Genomic DNA, 26,090 nt, shown 5'->3' with positions numbered 1-26,090 from the left:
TGGTCATTGATGTAGAGGGCAACACTCCATCCTTGTCTATCCTGCCTGTCCTTCCTAAAGAGTTTGTATCCATCCATTCCCATGCTTCAGTCATAGGACCCATCCCACCAGGTCTCAGTGAGGCCAATAACACTGTAGCAGGCATGTACACATCTGTGTAGAGCCATTTAAGCTGGGCCCCCACTGAAGTTGTTTTCTGGCTGGGATTACATTCTCCTAAATTTCAGGTATTCTGCCGGCATGTGATCCTTCTCCAGACCTAGGTCTTCTGCTGCTAGCACTGGCCTCAAAGCAGTGGCAGTGGGATGGATTGAGGATACCCTCCCCAGCAACTCTACTTTTAAGACTCCATCACTAGATTGAGTGGTTAAATCAGGAATCTCTAGAATATGGAAATGCTGTGATCTGCCATTAACAATCATCCTTGGGTCCCTAATGTTCTTTGGAATCTTCTGAGGTCTTTTCAACTTAAAACTCCAAATCCTTTGAATCTACTCCTACGCTGTAAAAAATGTAGGTCTGTACAAAGGGCCTGATCACCTTGAAAGATGTTGTCTTTAGCATCATTGCTTATTAACTGCTGTGACACTTCAAATAAGGAAATCTGATGATGCTGTGATGCTCAATGTTTGGCAGTAGCAGGCTTTCAAACAACATGGTTTTTATTATTTGGAGGCCAGGCATCACTGAGCAGAACTGATTTAGTTGCAGTAAACTTACACAAAATTGTCTTGTTAATAAATTATTCTATCAGCAGAGTTGTAGCAGAGTTATGTGCAATCCTGGGCTGTGTTGTCTCTTGTTCCAATGCACACTGGTAAATTCAGGGAATGACCTTTGGACTGACTTGTCTCCTACTCACGATTATTGGGAGATGTTGGGGAAAACTACCTCGGCCCCACTTAAAAACCACTGCCAGAAATTTGTTTCTTTGTTTAACTCCTTCTTTTGTCAGGCACCAAGTCTTTCAAACTGCAGTGCTGTGTCAGCACACAGTGTGCGTAACAACACTGCGTAAGAGCAAAGTACACAAAAACCTGTCTTTCTACCTGTTGTTGGGTGTTTAAAAAAAGTCCATCTACCCGGAGCTTAAGGTAACTAGTTCTTTCAGTTGGGTATTAATACTTCAAATTAGCCACGAGACCTCAAAAGTTTCATTCAAAATTCTTTAGGCATAATAATTCTGATTTTTTGACCTGTCATGCTTTTGATATCACAGTCAGTAAGAAGGGATTATGGAAACAAAAGAAATTGCATCAAAATGTGGTGAAAATGTCTATTACAGAGATTGGTTTCACTCAAAGTAAAGAATAAAGTAGATTTAAACAATATGCTTTAAAATACAACTTGCATTTAGAACGTGAATAACATGATTTTTTTAAATACAAAGGGAACATAGCACTAGATCATGTAAAAGAAACAGTATAAAGCTTGGATATGCTTTTAGGTTGCTGCATTGCTTGTAACTGGAAATGCTTTTAGATTTTGCTTTGTTGTTGGGGTGCACAATACGTGTATTTGCTTTTCAATGCTTAGCTTTATAACAGCACCTGGCTTGAAGAGAAAAGCATGGCCTCACATCCTCAAAACTGCAGAGCTTCAGGCCTGAATTTCTCAGCCTGTTTCAACACACTATTTCCTTTCTGCCCACTATGTTACTTTTTCTTTCAAGACCTTCTTATTCACAAAAGATAAACAAAAGTTATAGCCAACTGTAAGTGATATCAACTCCAGATATTGATTAAAAAAAACTAAGATAAGATTGATTTTCTTTGTGAAATAGAGTATTTTGAATTGTAGCTATTCCCAAGAGCAATGTTAGTAGAGTTTATCATCCACCTGGTTACAGAAGCAAGTAAATAAATACAGCCTGTAAATACCAAATAAAATGACACAGCTTGATAGAAATATTTTACATTTATTGGAAGAGTACAGTAAAAAGGAACTGCTGACACATTAGTACTAACTGGTCCACAGGAAAAGACAACGGACTATTCAAAAATGGTCTGCAGTTTACAAGAATACTGAAATTTTGTTTTGTAACAGCCTAGGGAAATAAAAAGTTAGATTAAATGCAAACGTGTAACTTTAAAGTATATAAAAAATTGGCAAATAAATAAAGTTAAAATGCAGATCTATTTAAAATTCAGACAACTTGCAACTCTATTACATAGCTACCATTTTCAGGATTGCTTAACAGCCAGATAGAATCACGTTTCCTTCTCTTTTACATACGTACTTTTGGGAAGAAGCACCCATTTCCAGTGGTATGTATTATCCATCTGTTTCATAAATATATTATTTTTAAACAACAAAGAGTATAAAAGGTGCTTTACCTGATATTGAACGTGCTGGTGCATACTTTGGCACAAAATTTAATGGAAATCTGAACAGGTTTGCAAATGGTACCTATGCCTGACTCAAGGTTACTGGTGTCAAGTCTTGCATGTGCTAGCAGGTCAATGAACCAACTTTCCTTCCTTCCCCAACACCCTTCCTCCATTTCCAGATGTCTACGATTCTACAAAGAAAAAGTAACACATGCAACTGAAAGAAAAGCAGTCCTGCCAATCTTAGTCCATCTGTGGAAGTAATTTGAACATGTGTATAACTACACACTCTGTTTAAGCAGAAGGGACAATACAGGTGTTGTCGGCTTTCAATTCTCAACATTTCTTTGTAGGAGTCTGCCTACCTTTTTTGTTCTGTGTGACAAGCCTATATTGTGTGTTCTTTCCTATTACTTATTTTTAGCATTTTAGTGAAAATGAGGTGGGAAGTTTGGTGGAAAAAATGAGTTGTCAATTACTTGTAATTATAAAGTTACCGGTGGAAACAGATCTTTATTCTAGTTGTTCTGTCTACTGAAGACTCTGAATCTGTGACCTGTCCAAGCAGGAGGTGGAAGTAAAAGAATGGATCTCTGGCCATGGATCCCAAATGCTTGGTTTCATCCTGGCTCAAACCACGACAATTGTATACCTCCCTCCTTACTGCAGGGGAATTGGACTAGGTGACTTTTAAAGGTCCCTTCCAACACAAACCACTCTTTGACTCCATGACTGTGTATCCCATTTATGAATTTTGTGGTAAAGAAAAAAAATGTCACTGTTTCTCCCTACTACAACTTCAGGTGATTTAGGGACTTATCCATCCTCAGAGACAGAGCAAACTTCCAGTCTCCTCTGGATTTATTAGTGGCTTGCAGCAAACAAAGGTGTATCATAAGTAGCGATTACGCAGACTGCAAGACCTTCTCTATGGCATCCCAGCTGCACACACCCTACATATCAGAACTGCTGACAGCATCTAAAATGGGTTCTTGAATTCAGTAGTTCACTTCTCCAATAAACTTGAGAGGAAGGAAAGTACAGCTCTACCTTACCTTGCTCTTGACTTCAAATCAAATAGAATTACTACTTTTGCAGAGATACCTCGATCAAGGAATGCTGCTGCTATAGCTGTACAAGAGGTTTTATCTGAAACAAGTACTTTACTGATATTTACAATGCAGTAGGCTGTATCAACTCAGATGCCTAGTGAAAGACCAGTGTCCTGTAGACTTTTACTGATTTACGCTTATCTTCTGAAATTTAAGCCTCAGCACTTCATGGGGTGGTGGGGTTATAATTACCAGTGTAAGTACATGTTGTATGGTTTGCAAAAGTCAAATTTGTAAAAGTAAATTGGATTAAAATAATTAAAATTAAAACTATGTGGAAAGAAGAAGTGTACAACAATTAAGTGAATTAAGTGAACGGGCACCATAACTGGTAAACAGAGCCAATGAGAATTATAAAATGTTTGGGACATAAAATAGGCCAGCCTACTACAGCAGAGCTCAGCTACAACTGTGCAGTCCTTTTTAAAAGGGCAAAAAATCTTTAATAATTAAAGCAAAAGATCACAGTGAAGTAGTTTACACATCAGAAATCAAAGGATTTTGTATTACTACTGCACTTAACAATTATGGAATAATTTGTATGTTAAGAAAGACTAAGCTGACTGTATATAAAGACAGTAGTGTGGATCTTTTTTAAGTGGTGGGAACTTCTGGCTCATACTTTCAACATGTGTAATCTAGAAGGAATCACTGATCAATCTGATTTTTCTTTTTAAAAAGCATAAATAGCTTAAACTGATGAAGGATTTCAATGGAGCAACATGTGCTGTCTCACTTACTGTACTCACAAAACTTAAGCTATGTACTTATCTATAGATTGCTGTAGTTCTAAAACTACATAACAGTTCCAAATAGTAGCAATTTAGGAATACTTTTCCCAAGACATCTTTGCTAGTAACAACATGAGTCTGAGGCTACCATACTGATCTACAAGTCATATTTAGCTATAAACACAAAGCCAATTTTTGCAAGCTTTATTTACAAAGTATTCCACCCTAGGAGGACAGAGAAGAAAGAATGTAGTTCATGGCTCTTCTATGCTTTCACTTTATAAAGTCAGTCAACTGTATTTGAGGGCTTTATTTATCCAGTATGTGTAAGTATGGCTAACAGTTTTTGATTTAGAGAAGGCATACATAATCTGAGATCTATAAATTAACTACTCTCTCGTATCTACAATCTGAAACAGCCACAAAATAACAATGTATGTAGCTAGTACTCTAATTAATCATTCTTCTCACAAAAAAACCCCAATAAAAACCAAACCAAATAAACAAACAAAACAACCAAAAAACAAACCAAAACCACCTGAAAATTCTAATTTAAGTCTTGTCTAGATGTCTGAGAAAATGGTGTTCTAAATGAGTTTATAATGTACAAAGTCTTGAAAATGAAACATCTCATAGTAATCAACCAAATTCTACACCTGGTCACACATGCCAGTCAGAATTTTATATGAAAGAGACAGAGGGACATAACAGGGACATAAGGGTAACTTAGGGTTATTGGTAGAGGTAGCATTCCCTTGGAGAGAACACAAAATATATATCTGAACCTTCCTGTTTTATAGATTAGTAGTAGGCTGAAATACAAAAATTGCTTTTGCTAATTTGACAGAGAGCCTAAACCAAGTTGGCTCGTAGAGTCAAAGCTGTGAAATTTTAGGGGATTAGCTGCTCATTTAAAGATAATATTTAGCTTCCAGCTCCTATTCTATGTAGTGCTTTTTATAATGAATGCAATAACTCTGATAAGTGAATGTGGAATTTAAGGAAAATGTGGAAACTACCCAGGCAAAACTGGCTGAACTTTTCCATGAGAGAGTCTCTTCCCTTCCTTGGTCTGAAAGCAAAGCTGGATGTTCATAATACACTAATAAGCAATGCTGAAAAGTAAGAGCTGGAAATCACAAGTTCATTATCAGTTTCAGGAAAGAAACAGTGGCGACACTTGAAAGACTTCAGAATGTGACAAATGATTAATCTGTTTCAACTTGGAGCTTTTTAAGAAAACATTTTTAATGGAGTTCCAGATTTACCAAATCACTCCTAAAAACTCGTGGCTGTTTGGAATTTGCCCTGTACTTCCAAATTACTAATTAAGGTCCTGTATTGCTGAAAGTGGATGACTGCACAAGTATGATTCTAAGAAGAAAAATATAAGTACCTTGGTTGGTAGTAGAGGTATTCTTCCCTCTGTAGTCTTCCCTCCACATATTCTGACTTGCCTAGCAAGAATGCTTCTAACAATATAACATGTCCTTTTGTGCTTGAGGGAAAAAAATAAAATAAATTGTGAACTCTTCTTTTAATAAATTATTTTATGCTCAGTCATAAAAATATTATAAATCCAAGTGCACTGGTTTTAGAAACATTTCTATTGCCTGCAAACAGAACAACTGTTATAGAAGTGGATTCTCTCAATTACTGTATTTCTTTTTATTCCATCTTTATAATGAGTTACCATTATTGGTGACAACCAGCCATTTTCAGAACTACTGCTCTTGAATATCATGTCTGATGACGCTACTTACACACTAACTCATCTCTTCCAATATTTCACTGTTTCAAGTGCATCAGTAGCACTGACATGACAGCAAGAGTAATGGTCAAAAACACTAGTGGTTAATCACTACTGCTAATATCTGTGCAGCAGCACATCTGGAAAAATTTTGGGAGGGAGAGACATATTTAAGTGGTTCTGAGAGCTGGCTACTCTGTAACCTCCAGGAAGTGTTTATTTTTTTGTTATCTTTACAATGGGCGCAAAAGGAATAATTAAATAGTTGCAATTGTAGAATTTGAGCGTAACAGGTGGCCAAAGATGGATGAAAAAATACTTAAATATGAATATGTAATATTTCTTCCTCACAGAGAGGGTGATTCGACATTGGAATGGACTTTCCAGGGAAGTGGTGGAGGCACCATCCCTGGATGTGTTCAAGGAAAGGGTGGATATGGCATAGGCTGGACTTGATGATCTTAAAGGTCTTTTCCAGCCTTGGTGATTCTGGGATTCTGTGATTCCTTAACTAGTTTTCTGTTTCTCATTCACAAAATCAGGCTTACATTGCAAACTGCAGCTCTTACTGATAGCCTTCTGGTGATTCATGTTCCATTAACAATTCCCAATTAAAATATTAGGCAACTCTGCAAAAAGGTAGGTTTTTGTTAAAAAAAAAATAGATACAACTTTAGTTATTAAATGAAAAAATGCTTCCATAGATTCACTAGAAATTAATGCAAATGTACATTTCAAAGAAAGTATCTTGATGGGATGCTGACTCTGCAATGTCACTCTTGAAGCAAGGTTTGTACTCAGACAAGAGAATTTTCACTACTCTACTTGCCATAAAATTGACATTTTATGAATCCTCATTATTTCATTGATGACTGAACTCTGAAGTTAATGTGTGCTTGAAACAAAGTAAAGGTGACGTTTTTGCCCTCAGAACAATGCTTCTTAAGATGATCAATGCAATTCCTTGGAAAAAGATAAAAATACCAGGCAAACTGTTCATATCTCATGTAATAGGCTGAGGTATTTCTACCTTATCCTTAACAGTATTCAGTTTCTCCTATTTAACAGCATAAAAAAATCAGATTCTGTCAGGCTCCCCTGATTGGGCCAGTGCTGGTGTAAGAACCTACCTGAAACACTACATTTGCAAAAGAGATGGAGTCTTAAATTTTTTGGAAGTTCTCTAGGATAAACAGAGTACAATGAGACAAATGATCAGTATCTGATTAACCTATGAATAAAGCAAGACTACATCATCAAAAGTCCACAGAAAGCAGATATGGCAGATTTAGTTATTCAATACCACATCCTTCTTTTAAATTTTGTTGTGTATCACTTTTGTTTGTGAACCCGATTGAAAAATTTACAGAATCTTAAAAAATTATCTACAGGTATAGATTCCACTTCCTAAGTTGTATAACTATGGTAATTACAAGTGAGACATGATGAACAAGCTCTTCCAAAACCTGCCAAATTAATTATAAGAAAACAGTTTAAATAACTGAAGAGACATGTACCTGTGTTTAGATTGATTCTACACCTATAAATGCATTTTGGTCTTCTTCCAAAGACTTATTATTTTTAAAACTGAATTGATGCCTACTTCAGGAAAAATACTAAAAAAATCTTCTTGCTGCTGTAGAAATCCCCTGTTTTAAAAAGTCTTTAAGAGAAGTGTGATATGAAACACAAATGTTAACTATTCAGTATAAAATATGAGTACAAATTTTATCCTTACGTGAGAGTCAGGATGGTGACTGGTTAATTTAAGACAAATAAAACAGTACCTTATTTTATAAAAATAAAAGTATTTCTTTGCTGTCAAGATGTTGTATAGCAAAGAAACATTTCTTCTCTTTCATAGAAGAAGAATGTTAACACTCCAGAGAAGCTATGAATGCTGACAAAGGAGAAATCAGTATCCTTACTTGCAGACTTTAGTGATGCATACATAAGGACCTGCCATTGGTTAAAACTTGAATTTTTCAAACGATTGTGGAACATTGCTTAAATCTTAGTATACTTGCATTTGCATTAGCATAATAGCAAATTAAGGCACAAACTCTGTGTACTACTTAAAAACATATGAACTAAAAAAATGTTTCCTATTGCTACTTTGGGCTATTTGGAAGTACTGAACTAAGTAAATATATCCAGTATGCTCATAAGGAAGTTTAAATTTATGCCACCAGCTTTTCCAAGCACTATACCTTTGTGGGTATGTATATGCTTCCTTAGGTCCAAGAAAAAGATCACTTAAGAAATGCAATAAATACTATACTTGTGTGCTCACAGTTCCACTTCAAATGCAGGTTATGTGCTCCAGCACAATAATTTATTTTTTGATTTGAACACGAACTCCAATGTAACAGACAAACTTTTCTAGACTACACACATTTTGGTTACACGTAGCCCTTAAACATTACCACTTGGTACTACCTTAAAAACACTTTAGAGAGCAAAACTGTTGTGGACAATAGAAAAGACACCTTAAAAGAAAGAAGAAATGCAATGTAGCCACTGACTTCAATACAACTCAATCCCACTGTAACAATAAAATACAGGGCCTGTTGACATTTTAGATGCTGTGTTACTTACAGTCCCTGTTTCTTACTTGCATTGCAGCAACTGACATCTCCTGATCTGAAAAATCTTAGTTAATTCTTAGAAAAATTTGAAGCACTTTAACTCTGGCACTCAGACCAGAATGGTGTAAGTTGTTCCTGTTTCCATGTAGGGCCCTAGAAAATAACTCAGCTGCAAAATGGACCCAGAGCCAGGGTAACACACTCATGTCTTTCCTCTCTCCCCTATCTAGCAAGCTTTTATTCTTTCAGGTGGATTTTTTTTTTTTTTAATATATATATATATATACACAAAGTTTTTATTCTTAGTGGCATTTAAAACCTGCCTATCCCCAGTCTTTTGAAATCTGATTGCAATGATTTAAAAAAGTTAGAAGGTTAGTATTTCTACTTTGCCTTGCTCAGCTTGTTGGAGGCTTTAAACACACTTTATTGTGGTTTCTTGAAGAAAGCCATTCAGAAGTAGCATTTTCCTTTGGACACTATGCATGGAATGTACTTTTGCTTAGCATGAACTTTTGTAGGCCCCAGCTGCATCCTGAGAATTATTACCAATGTAAGGAAAAAAACCCAGGATCAGAAGCAAATACAGCAATTAATATATTTTAACTCTTCTAAGATCAATGACATTTGTTATCTGCTGCTATCATTAGCAAAGCTCTTCCTGTTAACCTACTACTTTACATATTCTTTGGAGAGCAGGTGATTTGCAGTATTTCTTATTGTGTAGTCATGACTTGATAGTGGGCTTTTCATTTCTTAAATAAATCTAGGTAATTTTTAAAGACACATATTACAGAATTGTGATGGCTTTGTAGGAAGAAAAGGTGTAGCTTAAGCACATCATATCAAAAGTCAGAAGTATTTACTACAGTATGGTAAGAAATGCACAAATAAGTCAGATTTATACAAAAGAAAATTCTGGATTTCACTGTTCAGTAAGTACAATTGCTTCCAGAATATAACTGACCTTCACCCTTAAAACAAAGTATTGCTTTAAAATATCAGTTGCAGAAAGAATTTTTTAAATATAACATTTTCTAGTTGAAATACTTGTCAAAACTGTCTTCAGTTTTAAGGCCAAAGTGTATGACAGTCACCACATTAGAGTGCTGTGGTGTTGACATACACAACAGTGACAGCAGAGTGAGAACACAGCTTAAAGTAGAAAACCCATGAAAAATGTCTCTAGCAGTTAGTTCCTGCAAAATAGAAAAAAGCCACAGTCCCTTAAATCTAGAGTATGTGCTTTTCTATTCACATGTAATCTAAATGACAATATTACTGTGACTGGATATATAGCATTTTGCAATATATGTCTTTAGTGCAGGTATAGACATCATTCAGGATGGTACACATGTATATAAAAACCAGTTAATTTCAAAGCGATCCTAGAAGAATATTGCAAATAATGTTGTATAAATGCATAGTGTTTGAGGGAAAAAACTACTTCACTGGAAAATAAAGTCCCACACACTGAGCCTGGCATTTCTTTATCACTATGTCACTTTCTTTTTGATTGAAGACAGCTCTTTCTGAATCTCACTGAATTTTGGCCGGTTTTCTGGTTTGTAGTCCCAGCACCTCTGCATTATTTTATATATTTCTTCTGGACATTTTTGTGGAGCTGACATTCGGTAGCCTGGTACACAAAAAAACAAGGAGGAAAATGTTGAGCACTGAAAACAGATGCATATTGACAAATCTAAAAAGAAACAACAACAGTTCAAGATCATTGCATTAAAAAAGATCTCCAGGGTAACACAAGGGAAGTCTTCAATATATAACCTAGACAAGATAGGTTAGTGAACTAATTAGTGAACTAATCAAAGCTCAGGTACCAATGACATTGAAGTCTGGCATGGTAAATTGTCAGTATGCTTCTCATACATAGGGGCAGCAACCTGCATAGATTTGTTTCCTGTATCTGAGAAAGCAGCTGCCCTCTATGTTTTCAATGTGATCCTTTTTTTTCCCCTCCACATCGGAAATAAATACTAAACATTAAGATGGGAGTAAATTTCTTTGAACTTTTTCAAAATGCATGAACCTTTATTCTTATGCCTCTTCCCTTTCTGTCTCTTTAATAAGTTCCTTTCCCACTTGTACTTTATCCATATATTTTTTTCTCCCTCCTGTTTTCTTTTTTTAACTCATTTTTATATATTCCCATCATCTTAACTCTTTTAACTCCTCTGGTTTGCTTAGATAGGCAGTAGTGTTCCACACCTCTCTGCTGCCATCAACTGAAGGAGGTCTCTGACTTGGTGATGAGTAGGAGAATGATCTATTATTTAAGTAAATTAGCAACTAATCATTCAGAAGCCACAGATCAGAGGTCTCTCCAGTATCCACACCCTGAACCAAAGAGATGTATTCACAGCAATGAAGACAGCCTCCCAGTGAGTAAGAAGTAGGGCAAAAATGCCAGGAGGACTGCATGGATGAACATGGGGCTCCTGGACAAATTGAAACACAAAAACAGCTAATGTGGGAGGAACACAGAACATTGTCCAAGCATCCAGGGATGAAGTTAGGAAAGCTAATACCCAAATGGGACTGAATCTAGCCAGGGATGTCAGTGACATCAAGAAGAGCTTATGATGAAAGGAAAGCTGAGAAAAATGTGTTTCCACTGCTGAATGAAGTAAAGCACCTGGTGACACAGGACACAGAAATGGCTGAGTTATTGAATGCCTTCTCTGCCACAGCCTTAATTAGTGAAGAATCCCAGGCCACAGAGACCACGGAGAAAGCCTGGTGCAAGGCAGACATACACTTGGTGGAAAAGGATCTGGTTAGGGAATGCTAAGGCAAAATGAACATACGTAAGTCCTTGGGCCCTGATAAGATGCACCCGCAAGTGCTGAAGGAGATGGCTGATGTCACTGAAAGACCCCTCTCAAGAACCTTTCATCCATCAAAGTGACTGGGAGAAGTGCCTTAAAAGAGTGGAGTAATGCAAACGTCATTCCTGTCTTCAAGAAGGATGACCAATGGAGCTGCAGGCTGGTCAGCCTCACCTCAATCCCCTGGGAGGTGATGGAGCAGCTACTCCTGGAAACCATCTCAAGGCACATGAAGGACAAGAAAGTAATCAGGAGTAGTCAGCCTGGGCTGTCTAATGGCAAGTCATGCTTGACCAACCTGATCACCTTCTGTGATGTAATGACAGGCTTGATAGATAAGGAAACTTCAGGAAGGTTTTCAACACTGCCTCCTGTAAGATCCCCATTAAGAAGTTGTTGAAATATGGGCTGGATGAGTAGACAGTGAGGTGGATTGAAAACTGGCTGAATGGCAAGTCCCAGAGGGAGGTGATAAAGTTGCACAAAGTGTCTTTGGAGGATAATAACTATCTCTGTACTCCAGGAGTCAATATTGGGTTGAGTTTTGTTGAACATCTTCATTAATGATCTGGATGATGGTGCAGAGTGCACCTGGGAACAACCCCAGGCACCAGTACATCCTGGGGGCTGCCCAGCTGGAGAGCAGCTGGGAAGAAAAGGGACCTGGGGGTCTTGGTGAACCAAGGATTGAACATGCACGTGTCCTTGCAGCCTGGGCAACATTTAAAGAAGTGTTGCCAGCAGGTCCAGGCAGATGGCCCTGCCCCTCTGTTCAGCACTGGTGAGGCCACACAGGGAGTGCTGGGTCCAGTGCTGGGCTCCCCAGTGCAAGAGAGACATGGACACACTGGAGAGAGACCAACAAGGGCCACCAAGATGATGAAGGGACTGGAATATCTCTCACATATGGAACGGCTGAGAGAGCTGGGACTGTTCAGCCTGGAGAATCCTCAAGGGGATCTCATCAAACAATGTAAACACATGGAGGCAGGGTGCAAAGAGAAGGGAGCCAGGCTCTTTTTAGTGGTGCCCAGTGATAGGACCAGAGGCAACAGGTGCAGGAAGTTCCTCCTGAACATCCAGACACACCTCTTCACTGTGGGGGTGACTGAGCACTGGGCACAGGTTGCCCAGAGAGGTGGTGGAGATATGCAAAAACCATCTGGACATGGTCCTGAGCACTGAGCTTTAGGTAGCCCTGCTTGACCAGACAGCTTGAACCAGGTCATACTGAGCAGTCGCTGCAGACCTCGGCCATTCTGTGGCTCTGTGATGCCATGACCTGTTTACCACATGTAGCTCTCTGAGCAAACAGCAGACAGTGGACAGCAAAGTGAGTAGGCATGTAGGACTCTACACCTAAATGCAGCTCTATCACTCCACACTTACAGGTCTCTGCATCTACAGGTCTCTGCATCTCTCTTTCTAAAGAAGAGTATAAAAGACACTGGCCTTGTACACGAAATAAATTTGACAAATATTTTTTTCCTTTGTTATACTGCATGCATCTTGCCTAGGTGCTGGATTAATGCGTGTAACTTCAAAGGAGAAGGGCTGAGCTATAGGACACTTACAGACAAGATAATATGAAACTATGTAAAAATATTTTCCTTTAGTTTGCCCTAGAAACTAGTTCTTCAAAACAGTGAAAGCAGCAACTGCTTTTTGCCCTTTAAGGGAAATTATTCTATATAGTTATTTAGAATTAAAATAATCCTGGTTTAAAGCAAGCATTCAAGTGACTATATTAATTGAAGATTCTTACTGATTGAGTAATTGAGATGGATAAGATCAGAAAAAAATTTGGAGCTGCCTGTCCTAACAGAAGAGCTACTATGTACTGATAACCAAGAGAAGAGGCTAAAAAAGAAAATACAATTCCATTTAAAATATAAGAGAAAGAATTGCTAAGAAAGGACTATTCCCACCCCCCCTGCCCCCTGGTATAAATAGCTAAAAAAAGCATACATTTGCTTCTAAATCTTTGAATTTTATAAATTTTAAGAGATTATTATTCTCAGTGGATCAAAACAGAATCTCAGTACTTAGGTAGTAAGACTTGCTTTTACAAACACTCCTCTTCTATAGAAAACACTGGATTGTTTTTATCTGGCCTTTGAAGAAGAAACTTTGATGGTCATCTACAGTGCTTGTACCAAACATTGGCCATCTATACAAGTCAACAAACTAGTTGTTTGGATTTTAAAAAATAATTTAGCAGTTTTACTAGCTTAGAACATGTTTCATTACACAGTACTACTAAGTAGAGAAGGAACAGTTCTGAAATGCCACCAAAGATGATGAAAATAAATCAAAGTCCTGAAACCCCGCTAACAGTTATTTGCTACTTTAAAAAAATACTTTTTGATGATTTTGTAAAAGATAAATGTGTCTTTCAACACTCAACTACCTCACCATTCTCTACCATAATTGCTGAATTTTTGTCTGAAATGCTTTCATAGACAAGATTAAATGATACAGATTTTTTTTCTTCTCGTAGGTTAGAATATTTCTACCTGCATTAGCATAATCTTAAATAACTAATTCTGGCCAAGGCTCTGCATTGCACAGCAGTAAATCCTGCCTCTCCATCTCACCTTTTAGTTCCGCAACAACAAGTCAGTCTGCCATCCTTTAAGTCACTGGTCAGTATATTTCTTTTATCAAGAAGCCCATGTATCACACAACTCCTCTCAGAAAGCTAGATTCAGCAATTAAAATATCTCATCATATTTTTACTAAAGTTGTTGGATAACCTCTTTTTTTATATTATTTTTATTTCATACAGTATGTACTATATTATTAGGTATCTATACAGCATTTGTTTCAATCCCTTTGAATAACTACCTACCTTTCTCAACTTGTTCTCGTGCTTGTTGGTTGGTCATTCCCGGGTACGGACATACTCCTAAACTGAAGGTCTCCCACAAAAGGATTCCAAAGCTCCATACATCACTCTCAGATGTGTATCTCCCTAAGAAAAGGAGAAAAAACCAGCAGCTTAATGTACAGAGCAATGTTTCAGATAACTATGGCCCCAAATCTTCTGTAAAGGTGGAGTGTTACATCGGAAAGCCTTAAGCAAAACAAAGCTGTAGCTACTAATAATACATTCTTCAGATATCATAGTCTCCTCTATTTCAAACGATAAACAAATTGTCTTGAGGTCAATATCTAGGAATAATATAAACTAAATTGAAGTTCTACAATTTTTCAGACCTTATGATGTCAGTTATTCTGCATGCAAGTTAAGATTTAATTTCATTATTAATGTACAAAAATACATTTTTTCTTTTAATATTAAAGGACATAAAAAGGTCAAGTTCCCCCCCCGATGATTTAAAAAAAATTATCTTTCCCAGTCAACTATTATGGCATACCAGTGAGTATTGTGAGAGGAGCTAACACCAACACAGTTTGTAACTGTGCAGAGAGCCTGGTTGTCATGCTTTGAGAAACTGTTCTCTGAAAATGAAAGTATAGTTGCTTCAACTTATTTAATTTGGACCCTGAAGAACTGATGCACCCAATTGGTTAAAGAAAAAGAAAAAATATCTGGCCTGCTGGTTCCATTATCTTCAACTATCCTTCAGAGACAGCAAAATAGTTAATTGATAAATAATTGAATTCCAACCTTCTTTGTGTAATGAAAGATTAATATTATGGCAGAAGGTGAGATCTTGGAGCAGGTATTTCTCCAACCCCTGCTGGAGTCACATTAAGAGGGATGGATTCATATCAGAAAGTTTGAGGCTCCTAGACTTTTGCAGCAGAATCTGTGAAAATGTTACCTTAAAAATCCATTTGCAACACTACTTTCATCATTTATCATTACTGTTTTTCTTTATTCCATATGATTACATTGTATATCTGTGGTTTTATTCTTTAAAATACACAAGTGCTTGTGAAAGTGTTTAATTGTTTGTTAATTTCTAATCACTAAACAAACAAAACGAAACCACTTCTGACTAGAAAGAATTTTAATTTTGAGCTAACATGAAGCAAAAATACTCTCCACTTGGCCTAAATATGTAGTTTTATTTGGAGCTTTTCAAACATTTTTTTTTGCACTTGCTGGAAGTGATGGAAATCCTACAGCTCCAACTGAAAAAAAAACAGTGGTATGGAATGGCACAGAACAGCATCCACTGAATCAAAGGTTCAGTCTCCCACAAGCCACAGCAGCAGGATTTTGCTTGTGATTTCAGACACAACTCCTTAACCACTCCATTTGCCCTAACCTGGTTTCTACACTTCAGAACTTAAGTTTTTTTCATTTAAAATCTTTTTGTGACTGCTACTAATATGCCATGTAAAATTAATCCAGAAGTGACCAAAACCCGAATTTTTATGTAGCTTCTACTGTGTCATTCATGTAATGACCAAATGACCCTACCCCTCATTTTATTTCAACCCTTAAATCTTGCCATTAAGAATCAACATGGATAGTGGATGCCAACTGGTTTTGAAATATAAAAGATTTATTTCTATTCCTCTGATATCTTTAAATACCTTCAGCCTTACCTAAAAAAAATAATGAAATACTTATGACCATATTATTAGGATGGTAAACAGTAAAACACAAACCAAACATCTTGCAAGGGAGTGTAAAAATGATCCTTCAAAACTACACAGAAACCTATTAGCTTCTGAAACTTGAATATTAGACTACTGAACACATTAACAATGTTTGAGAGAGCTTATTTCCAAACATTACTGAAAATCACTTAAAACTGCTTGAACATGTATGTATTTTAGGAAACACAAAATGAGTAGGTGTTAATTAACTATGGTCTCTTGTACTATGCAGAAAAAAGACTGAAGAGTATGAAGTGAAGGTGTTGTCATAAGAGCCTCTTTCCTGCTTAACGTAGTCCACTGGACTGCATAGGGCAATGAAGGACAGGTTTCCATTATATATCAATAAACGGTATAGATTTCTGACATAACTACAAGAAGCTCCACCTTTTATAGTGGAGCAAACACCCACAATAGAAATGTGTGTTCCCAGTGAATGCAAGCAATACTAACACTTTTTAGAATAATTGATCATACAGGATCAGTTACTCTAACTAAACTTACTAACCTCCCAAAGGGAAGATCTGCTTTATTGTGTTATGGCATTAACTCTTGCAAAGGTGCTAATAAGAGAAAGCATTTTGCTGCCATCAGATGTCACAAACATCAGATGTCACACTGCATGATTAAAAAAAATAAAAAGCTTTAAGAGATGGTGGAATTAGTTATAGACACTTCAAAAGAAGAAGTAGTCAACTAAAGAACTGGTTGAGAGAACCACATCAAAAGCATGGCATCCTTTGTTTAATACACTGCTTCTTTGCAGCACACTTTACTCAGAAGTTATTTTTCTAGTTTCATATAAGCTAAATAGCCAAATGCAGCAGCTTCTGTTCCTCTTCTGGAACTATTAACAACACAGTATGGATTGCTTCACTCCATCAGAAATAACAGATTTTTGTTCCCTAAGGTAACAGCCTAGAAATATACAAAAATGTAGGTAAAGGAAAGCTGCAGTTAAAATAAAATTACTTCAGTAACTGTACTTTTCTCCAACACAATGATTTATGTAACAGAGTATTCTAGTACATTAACATTTTCTATCATTTTCAAATAAGTGCTAGAAGAATCACTGCCATAAAGATGCAGAACTTGCTATTAATTTTGCTAGCAATTACAATTTAGATGACTGGTAGTCTACTAGAATGAGTCAGCAACATAACAAAGTGTTATTTTATTCCTGCATAATAGCAATTTTGATGTTGCTGCCTTATTATTTTTGAAGGTAAACCAATATTTTATATATAATTTCAGTGAGATGAAAATATAAAAATTATTTTAAACATTATTGTTTTGAACTGGGCACTAAAGAATATATATATATATATATATATATATATATATATACTCAAATATTGCCCATGCTACAGAAAACTTCTTGGTTTTCTTTATACTAATTTTGATTTATATATATTTTTCTTATTTTTATTTTTATTATTTTTTTCCCCCCAAGAAGATGCAGGTATATCCTTACCATAGTTAAGAGCTTCTGGAGCAGTCCACTTGATAGGAATCTGCTTTAGGCCTGACGATGAGTACACACCATCATCCTCTTGCCGGGACATTCCAAAATCGCTTATTTTCAAAATGTTGCTTTCACCTACCAAGCAGTTTCTTGCAGCCAGGTCTCTAAGTTAGAACAAGAAATAAGCCCCCATATTTTTACACATTTGAAAGCACTTGAAGCCATGTAAAATGGCTGAGCCACTCAGCCAAGATGGCGGCACCTCCCAGAAAACATTTTGCAACCCCCTACATCCCTTGGGGAGGAAGAGGTGGAGGTGTTAGGAATGAGGGAGTGAAGCTGAGCCTCAGAGGACGGGGGAAAGGTCTTCCAGTTTTTGCATCTATTTGTCACCATCCAACTCTTAATTCGCAATGAACTACACTAATTATTCCCCAAGTTGAGTCTGATGTGCTGTGATGGTAACTGGCAAGTGATGTCCCTGTCTTTATCTTGACCCATGAGCTTTTCTGTCTTAATTTCTCCCCTGTCCTGTTGAGGAAGGGGGGTGAAAGAGTGGTTGGCTGGGTAGCTGAAGTCAACCTGCCCTCTGAAGTTACAGAAACAAGCCCACAGATTAATGAATCTGATTTTATGGAGTACAGAATAAGAAGCAGCACCACAATACATGTTCCCGTAATTATGAAAGATAGGGCGAAATGAGAACTGTCTCTTTCTCTCTGTCCTTCTTATCTTAGCATTAGTTTCCATCAAAAATTAAAAGCTACCCAGTATTACAGGAAAAGGAATTCTGCCTCAATGATGGATGAGAAGCTCAGAAAATCATCAGCCTTCCTCTCCCTCCCTCCATCTCAACCTTTTTTTTTAGGTAAGTAGGCAGCCTGTTTTAATACCTGATAAAAGACCTATTGTGGCTTCTCTACAGCATACATTTGGAATAATGATACATGCTAATAATATATTATTAACATACTTACCGTATATTACATTCAATAATTTTCACAAGGTATTAAAATACTACATAATAAAATATACATTAGCATTCCCATTTTAATGTAATAAAATACAGAAAAAGTCTGAAGGGAGAAAAATGTTAAGCAACAGAATTAGATCTGTGACATTAGGAACATAATGGGCAAAGCATTTTAAAAATAAATTTACTTTGTTTGCTTTCAGCTTAAATAGCTCACAAACAGCTTGTCTTACGTAAATGTGAATGTATTCTGTGAAAGATAGGGAGAAACTTTTCACCAGAGTGGGTAGTGATAGGACAAGGGGGAATACTTTTAAACTGAAAAAAGAGAGATTTGGTTAGATACCAGGAAGAAATTATTCACCATGAGGGTAGTAAGGCACTGGAATAGGTTGCCTTGGGAAGCTGTGGATGCCTCCTTCCTAGAGCTGTTTAAGGCCAGGTAGGATGAGGCTTTGTGCAGCCTGGCCTAGTGTGAGGTGTCCCTGCTCATAGCAGGGAGGTTGGAGCCTGGTATCTTTAAGGTCCCTTCCAACCTTAACTATTCTATGAGTCTATGATTCTATTAATATTCCAGAACTGCATTAGCTTTAATGTTTTGCATTGGAGGTGTAGCATAGTTTTGAAATTAATCTTCTGAGCAATTAATTCACATTCATTGCATTATTTTGAATTATTTTGGTGCATACAAACTGGACTGATTACTCTTGGAAGAAATTAACCTAGAACTTTGCATACACTCAGGACTTACAATGCCAAAGTTATGAGTTTGAGCCTCACCTGGAGCAACAAATATTTACAAAATCAACATCATGACTCTCTGCCCCTGAACCTCTCCCCCCACCCCAGCACCACACCCAGGTAACGCTCAGGGCACCACCGAGGCTGCAGGGAAGGCCCTCGAAAAGTCCCAGACTGGAGTCCTGGACTCAGCAGAAGACGGAAAACGGATTCAGGAATGCACAACTTCAGGAACACATAGATCAGGACCAAAGGCAGAAGAACTGACAGAGTCCTCACAGGGCAGCAGCCACAGATGAAGAGAGGGTGGCATTCATGATCTCTTTATATCAAGTAGGACATGTATGGGATTGAGTACTCCATTTGGTCAATCTGGGTCACCTGTCCAGTCTGTTCCTCTCTGACAGAGCCTCAAAGGTGTGGTCCCTTTTTACAGAATTAATTAGAATCATGGACATCTTCCTATCTGACATGCTCCTGCCTGAGTCTGACCTAGCATTTAAACATGTTCTGAGTCAGATTAAGAAGCAGCTGTATACTGAGATACCTTAGGTTTATTCCTCATAGACAAGTCTGATTATTAGGTAAAATACATCATAAATAGTATCACACTTGTACACAAAGATTACACTCAGTTCACATATTTTTGCCTGTTTTGTAAGTGACAATTTTCTTTTTCTTTCAGAGTCATCTAGAAGAAGGATTTGTCATCATTACTGGAAATTCACAAAATTAATTTCATGACAATCAAACAGGTGTTTGAGAAAGTTGGTAAAGATTGTGATACTATGTTCAGGATGTATGTAAGATTAACACTGGATCTTCTGAAAGACCAAAGCCACACAAAGCCATGGAACAGTGGTTTCCAAGATATTAGCTGGCCGTGGGTCACAGAATGATACCACTCAGGCTGTCATGCTGCACACAAGTGGCAAGTGAGGAATCATGGGCCAGCAGTTACCTAATGGCCCATGGGGTGTGCAGATGGACACAACTCTCACATCCACCATCAGTCTTTCCAGGCAAACTCCTTTTTTCTTTTTGTATTGAATAGAGAAGCATTTTTATTGCCACCTTACAAAGAACATCAGTAAAATGTTATTAAATAGCGAGTGCCAAGCTACTAACAAGATAGCAAAGGATGCATTATGACAAAACTTATGAATAAAGCTACAAATAGCCAAGTAAAGGAAGTAGTGCTGGTAATGACTCTCACAGGATTAATACCTTTTTCTGCTTTTAGCTAGAATTCTCACACTTCTGAAGCTACTTTATTATATCATTTGTGTTAATAAAGTCTTTTAAGCACTTAATGTGTTTACTTCAGACTTAAGAAAATTTGCATTTTTTTCTTTCTTATATGTAAGGTGGGCTCTTTCATTTATTTAGAAAATACTTAGATGTGAGCTTTTCTTTCCCTTTTATCTTCACTCTACTCATAGTCTTTCTAAAAGACTGTCGTGTTCTTTTCACAGTTCTTGTGAGGAGTCGGTTCTTGGAGTACACAGAAACCAAGAGTATTTAGCAGATTGAGTGATACTGAAAACCCTTCTAAGCCCCACTGAAAGTTCTGTTACTTTGCACTTTTAATAACTTGCTCTTCTAGGGGGCAAAACAGTATTAGTATAATTTAATTCTCAGTGCTTCATTACGAGCTTCTACAGATCCTGCAGTTAGATCCACCATAGATGCATTTTTCAAGTTCTTTCTTCCCTGTTGTCTTACTTGAAATTTCTTCATGATGTCTACAGAATCACAGAAACATAAGGGGTTGGAAGGGACCTCCAAGGATCATCGAGTCCAACCTCCTGCCAGAGCAGGACCAAAAAAACTAGGGCAGATCACTCAGAAAGGCATCCAGACAGGTCTTGAAAATCTCCAGAGGAGACTCCACAACCTCTGGGAAGCCTGCTCCAGTGCTCTGTAACCCTCACAGTAAAGAAGTTCTTCCTCATGTTGAGGTGGAACTTCCTGTGCTTGAGTTTGAGTTCATTGCCCATCATCCTATCACAGGGCACAAGTAAAAAGAGCTTGTCCCTGCCTTCTTGATGCCCAGCCCTCATGTATTTATCAACATTAATTAGATTCCCCCCTCAGTCTTCTCCTCTCTAGACTGAAAACCCCAGGTCTCTCAGCTTTTCCTCACAAGGCAGGTGTTCCAGTCCCTTAATCATCCTTGTAGCCCTCTGTTGGACTCTCTCAAGTAGATTCCCTGTCCCTCTTGAACTGGGGAGCCCAGAACTGGACACAGTACTCCTGATGTGGTGTTACAAGGGCCAAGCAGAGGGGGAGGAGAACCTCCCTCAATCTGCTGGAGACACTCCTCTTAATTTATGAATTTATTTTTCATTACCATTAACATACAGCTTAAAATTTGTCTTTATTAAAATCAAAGTTGTTCACTCTTTGAGACAACTGGAGTATACTCCTTTGAATGTCAAGACTCAGTATCAGGAAACCAATAAAATACTGAACTAACACTTTATATCATAGTGCAACATATATTTCTTTTTCTAGAAATACTAATTAGAATTTTCTGCTATAGGAAATGAAACATGAGAAGTTCTACACCCCAAAGACAATAAAATAGTGTGCAAAAAAGCATGTTCTGGGTTTTCTAAACAAACGCTGACACATGCTTACTCTCTGGTCTATGAGCTATGCTCAAAGAACCCAATACCTCATTTCTGAGGTGAATGGTATTTAGTTGATTGCATTCTTCATCTACTCCTCAGTCCATCTCCTTCTGCTTCTGTCTTATCCTATAATTTAATTCATTGCTTATCAGCTACCACTAATACCGCTTTACTCACTGCAAAAATGAAATCCTGCAGTCCATCTTTCTTTTTGGTACATATGATCAAAAACACAGTATAAAAATTCTGTTGAACCACCAGCAGTGATATAATCAGCCATAAACATGGTTTGCATCTCCCGGCTGTGAAGTACTTGGCATCCAACGGCATCTGACAAGGGGGTGTCTGAACCTTCTGAGTGTATTTAATACGAAACTTTGAACTCCAAAATACAGTAAATGGAGAAATAGTGCTGTAGCTTCGTGGTAATGTTTGCAGCAACTTGTTAAAAAATGTACTGAAGTTTAGCAAAAGCAGTCATTATCATCTAAGGCCCTACTTCTTTCCCAGTTGAATTGAACGCCAATCTTTCAGCATGGGAAATTATATCTAATGCACTTAGGTGCATTTCAATTTGAAACCATTGCCTCATGTCCTGTCACTACAGGTAAAAAAAAATTTCCTGGTCTTACTTATAAAGCACCTTTGTTTGCTGAAAAGCTGCAAGAAGGTTTCCCTAGAGCTGAACAACCCCAACTCTCTCAGCCTTTCTTCACTCTGATCACTTTTGCGACCCTCCTCTGGACTTACTCCAACAGTTCCACGTCCTTCCTGTGTTGCGGGCTCCAGAACTGGACACAGTACTCCAAGTAGAGTCTCATGAAAGCAGAGTAGAGGGTGAGAATCAACGCCTTTATATTGCTGGTCACACTTCTTTTTATGCAGCCCAGGCACTCCAGGCTGTGAGCGCACATTGCTGGCTCATCCAATTTTTCATTCACCAACACCTCCAAATCCTTCTTATTAGGACTGCTCTCAATCCCTTCATCCCTCAGCCTGTATTTATACTGGGCATTGCCCCAACTCAGGGTCAGGATCTTGCACTTGGCTTTGTTGAACCTCATGAGGCTCACATTACATTATTTAGAAAACTAAACCGGTTCTTAATGTATCTGTGAAAGCTCTTAAACAAGATAAAAATCAATCTACTTCTCAAATAAAGCAGTGAAACTGTGTGCAGAACACTATAAAGGAGCACAGTAGCTAAGTGAAAGACAGAAAAATACTTCTGCTAGTTTCAGTTAGTTAATTTTCTTACAATTATTTTTTTTTATCTGAGAACCAATTCTAGTTGATGAATTTTCTGACAAAAAAAATAACATACTTATCTTAAACAAATTTTGTGAATATTTTGAAACTTAAAATGTACAGTACTTGTACCATAATATATGTAACCCAGGCTGTGTGTATTGGCAAGTCTATGGCACTACCAAAATGGATTAGATTGTAGCTCTTTTTCCTGTCTTGAGACCTATATGACCTATTTGTATATAGCTGACTGAAAACTATGAAACAATGAAATCTTCATACAGTAAGACATTGCTACATATATGTTGACTCTGAAAGATATTCTCCAAATCCCTGTCACCTTTGCAAACACACCTTTACACAAGCTCTTTCTATTCACTGGTAATGGCCAATGCACCTCTCAGAGACTCCCTGAAGCCACATTGCCATCTATGGTAGTTAGAACAGTACTAATCCACAGAGGTAAGCAGGGAAACCCCTTCTCTAGAGTTAAAAACACAAGAGGAGGTGGGGATAGCACTTCTGCAAAAAATAATTGTTTCTAAAGTGATTTATACTTTGCAGGCATAAAAAAAACATCAAGCTATTGGAGAGTGTCCAAAGGAGAGCCACGAGGATGGTGAAGGGTCTGGAAGGGATGACTTATGAGCTAAGGACACTTGGATTGTTCAGCTTGGAGAAAAGGAGGCTGAGGGGTGACCTCATTGCAGACTCTGGCTTCCTCACAAGGGGAAGAGATGGGGCAGGTACTGATCTCTTCAGTCCTGTGACCAATGACAGGACTTGGGGAAATGTCAGGAAGCTGAATCAGAAGAGGTTTAGGTTGGATATCAGGAAAAGGTTTTTCACCCAGAGGGTGGATGAGCACTGAAACAAGCTCTCCAGGGAAGTGGTCACAGCACAAAGGCTGCCTGAGTTCAAGAAGCATTTTGATGATGCTCTCAGGCACATGGTGTGATTCTTGGGGTGCCTGACACAGGGACAGGAGTTGGACTCGATGATTCTGATGGGCCCCTTCCAGCTGAGCATATTCTATGATTTTATGATTCTGTAATTCAATGAATAAATACTGTATGTTTGTCAGTAACTGCAATTACAAACTAAGACATTACACAATACAGTCCTAATAACATTTATTCAGTTATTACTTCTCCTCTTTGTTTTATTTTCTAAGAATACAGGAGTTGTAAACAGCCACTTCTGATTTGACACTGACTGACAGTTACAGAAATTAATATTCACTAGACCATATATATGGGTTATGTAAACTACTAATGTTGTTACTTGCTCTGATTTTTATGCCATTATTTTCTTTGCAAACAGAGCCAGGCTGAAACAGATTCTACCATGACAGAATCCTGTTCTTCCCCATGGGGCTTACACTCCTTTTTCCCTGAGTTACGTCTCTTCCCTTCCCTTTTCCTTTTCTTTTCCCTTTCCGTATTTCTTATATATTATAATCTTGCCAAAGTGTTTCAATTAACTTCAGAATAATTTTCTAAGTTTGGAAATGGCATAAGATTACTACTCTATTTAAGCTTCCTTAAATCAAGTCAAAGAAAAAAAGAGGAAAAAAAAAATTAAACAATAATACTGTAAGGCTTTACAAATAAATTTTGAGCTTACTCTCATTGGAACAATGTTTTTAAAGATAAACCTACTTCTTCACCTGCACAATTGCAACTGAACAATTCAGTTAAAAATTTAAGAGAAATGCCACTCAGGTCATCAATAAGAGCATTCATCAGAATGGTGTTAAATATGAAATGGGCTGACTATGAAAGTGGCACACAGTTCATCTGCAGGTACTGTACAATGCAAAGCAAAAGTGATGAGTACTACAAATGAAAACTTGTTCTTCACACTTTTTCTGTAAGTTAGATTATCATGTCCATAATTATTAAGAGACATTATCATGTCTCATATTTCAGATTTATCATTGTAGCAGGGCATACTTTGAAATTCTGAGGAAAAAATAGGTGGGAATTAAGTACATTCCCTCTGATACGCACTGAGTATGAGCAGCTCCACTGTGGAGTCAAACTGGAGTGGAGACGAAACTACAAGAACGGTAGGAACAGAAATAAGGTACGCCAAAAGCATAATGCCTGATAATCTTTCATATTTTAGAGAAAGGAGTCCAGGTAATTAATATTTTAATATACAGAACTCTAATTTTTCTCCCTTTATTAGCTAAGAAACCTGTGGAATTTTTTGAAACACAGTTAAAGGTAACTTAACTTCTTTGTTGGTCATGCAAACATTGGTAAATCTCAGACAGTACATAAACCTCACAGATTGCTTTTTGCCATGATTCATTGTCATTGTATGAGTTATGCTCCTTATAATACAAATTATTATGGTGAAAACTCATTATTAGATTATATTAGTAGAAACAAAATTTAGTGCTTAATTCTTACCCAAATAAACAGAACAGTTTTGAATTAGAAAAGCAGTAATTACTTCCTTTCAGAAAATATGTGGCTTTTTTTCGTTGCTTGTTGGGTTTTTTGTTAATTGTAGGGATCCCTCCTGTTGATAATAAACACCACATGCACTTAAATACCTATCATTTCCAATTATCAGAATTAAAATAGTGAGAAAAAGTAAGTTCCTTACCTATGTATACAATTTTTAGATTCAAGATATGCCATACCAGAAGCAGCATCTAATGAAAATTTCACCAGCTGTTTGGTTTTTAGCTCATCCTTCTTTTTTCTTAAAAAGGACAGGAAATCACCTCCTAAAAAAACAGACAGATGGACAGTGAGACATAACAAGATACATTACTCACCTTTATCTCTCGTTAGGGGTGTGAGACCAAAAACAATGCAGCTATTAGCTGCTCCTCTCAACCCATCAGTTTGAGATTTGCTTAAGAAAAAGGAAGGCACTCGCATTTCAAAATACAGTTTCCATAATATCCCTTCAACACCAGGTGCTTGAAAGTGAAAACTCCAAAGCATGTTTTTGACGCACCCAAAATCTTCAATAGTACACATTAAACACATATTTATATGAAAATTGTTAATATTGATAAATATACCTCTCTAATTGCAAAATGGTTGCTGTAAGGTTTTATAAAGATAATT

General features: G+C 37.3%; 1 protein-coding gene across 2 annotated transcripts in view; it reads right to left on the bottom strand.

Moving 5' to 3' along the window:
* Positions 1 to 1,904: 1,904 nt before the first annotated feature.
* Positions 1,905 to 26,090, bottom strand: part of FER (FER tyrosine kinase) — a 127,964-nt gene continuing 103,778 nt past the window's right edge. For both annotated transcript variants that reach the window (XM_051642979.1, XM_051642977.1), the window contains 4 exons: positions 25,618 to 25,741; positions 17,410 to 17,564; positions 14,209 to 14,331; positions 1,905 to 10,150 (listed from right to left, as the gene is read on the bottom strand). In XM_051642979.1, coding sequence (XP_051498939.1) covers positions 10,008 to 10,150; positions 14,209 to 14,331; positions 17,410 to 17,564; positions 25,618 to 25,741 — 545 coding nt within the window. In that variant the 3' untranslated portion in view covers positions 1,905 to 10,007. The remainder of the gene's footprint in view (positions 10,151 to 14,208; positions 14,332 to 17,409; positions 17,565 to 25,617; positions 25,742 to 26,090) is intronic.

This window comes from Apus apus, chromosome Z (genome assembly GCF_020740795.1).
Source record: "Apus apus isolate bApuApu2 chromosome Z, bApuApu2.pri.cur, whole genome shotgun sequence".
Taxonomy (NCBI): domain Eukaryota; kingdom Metazoa; phylum Chordata; class Aves; order Apodiformes; family Apodidae; genus Apus; species Apus apus.
The sequence above is the reverse complement of the archived record's forward strand: the minus strand, read 5'-3'. Positions and strand labels throughout refer to the sequence as shown.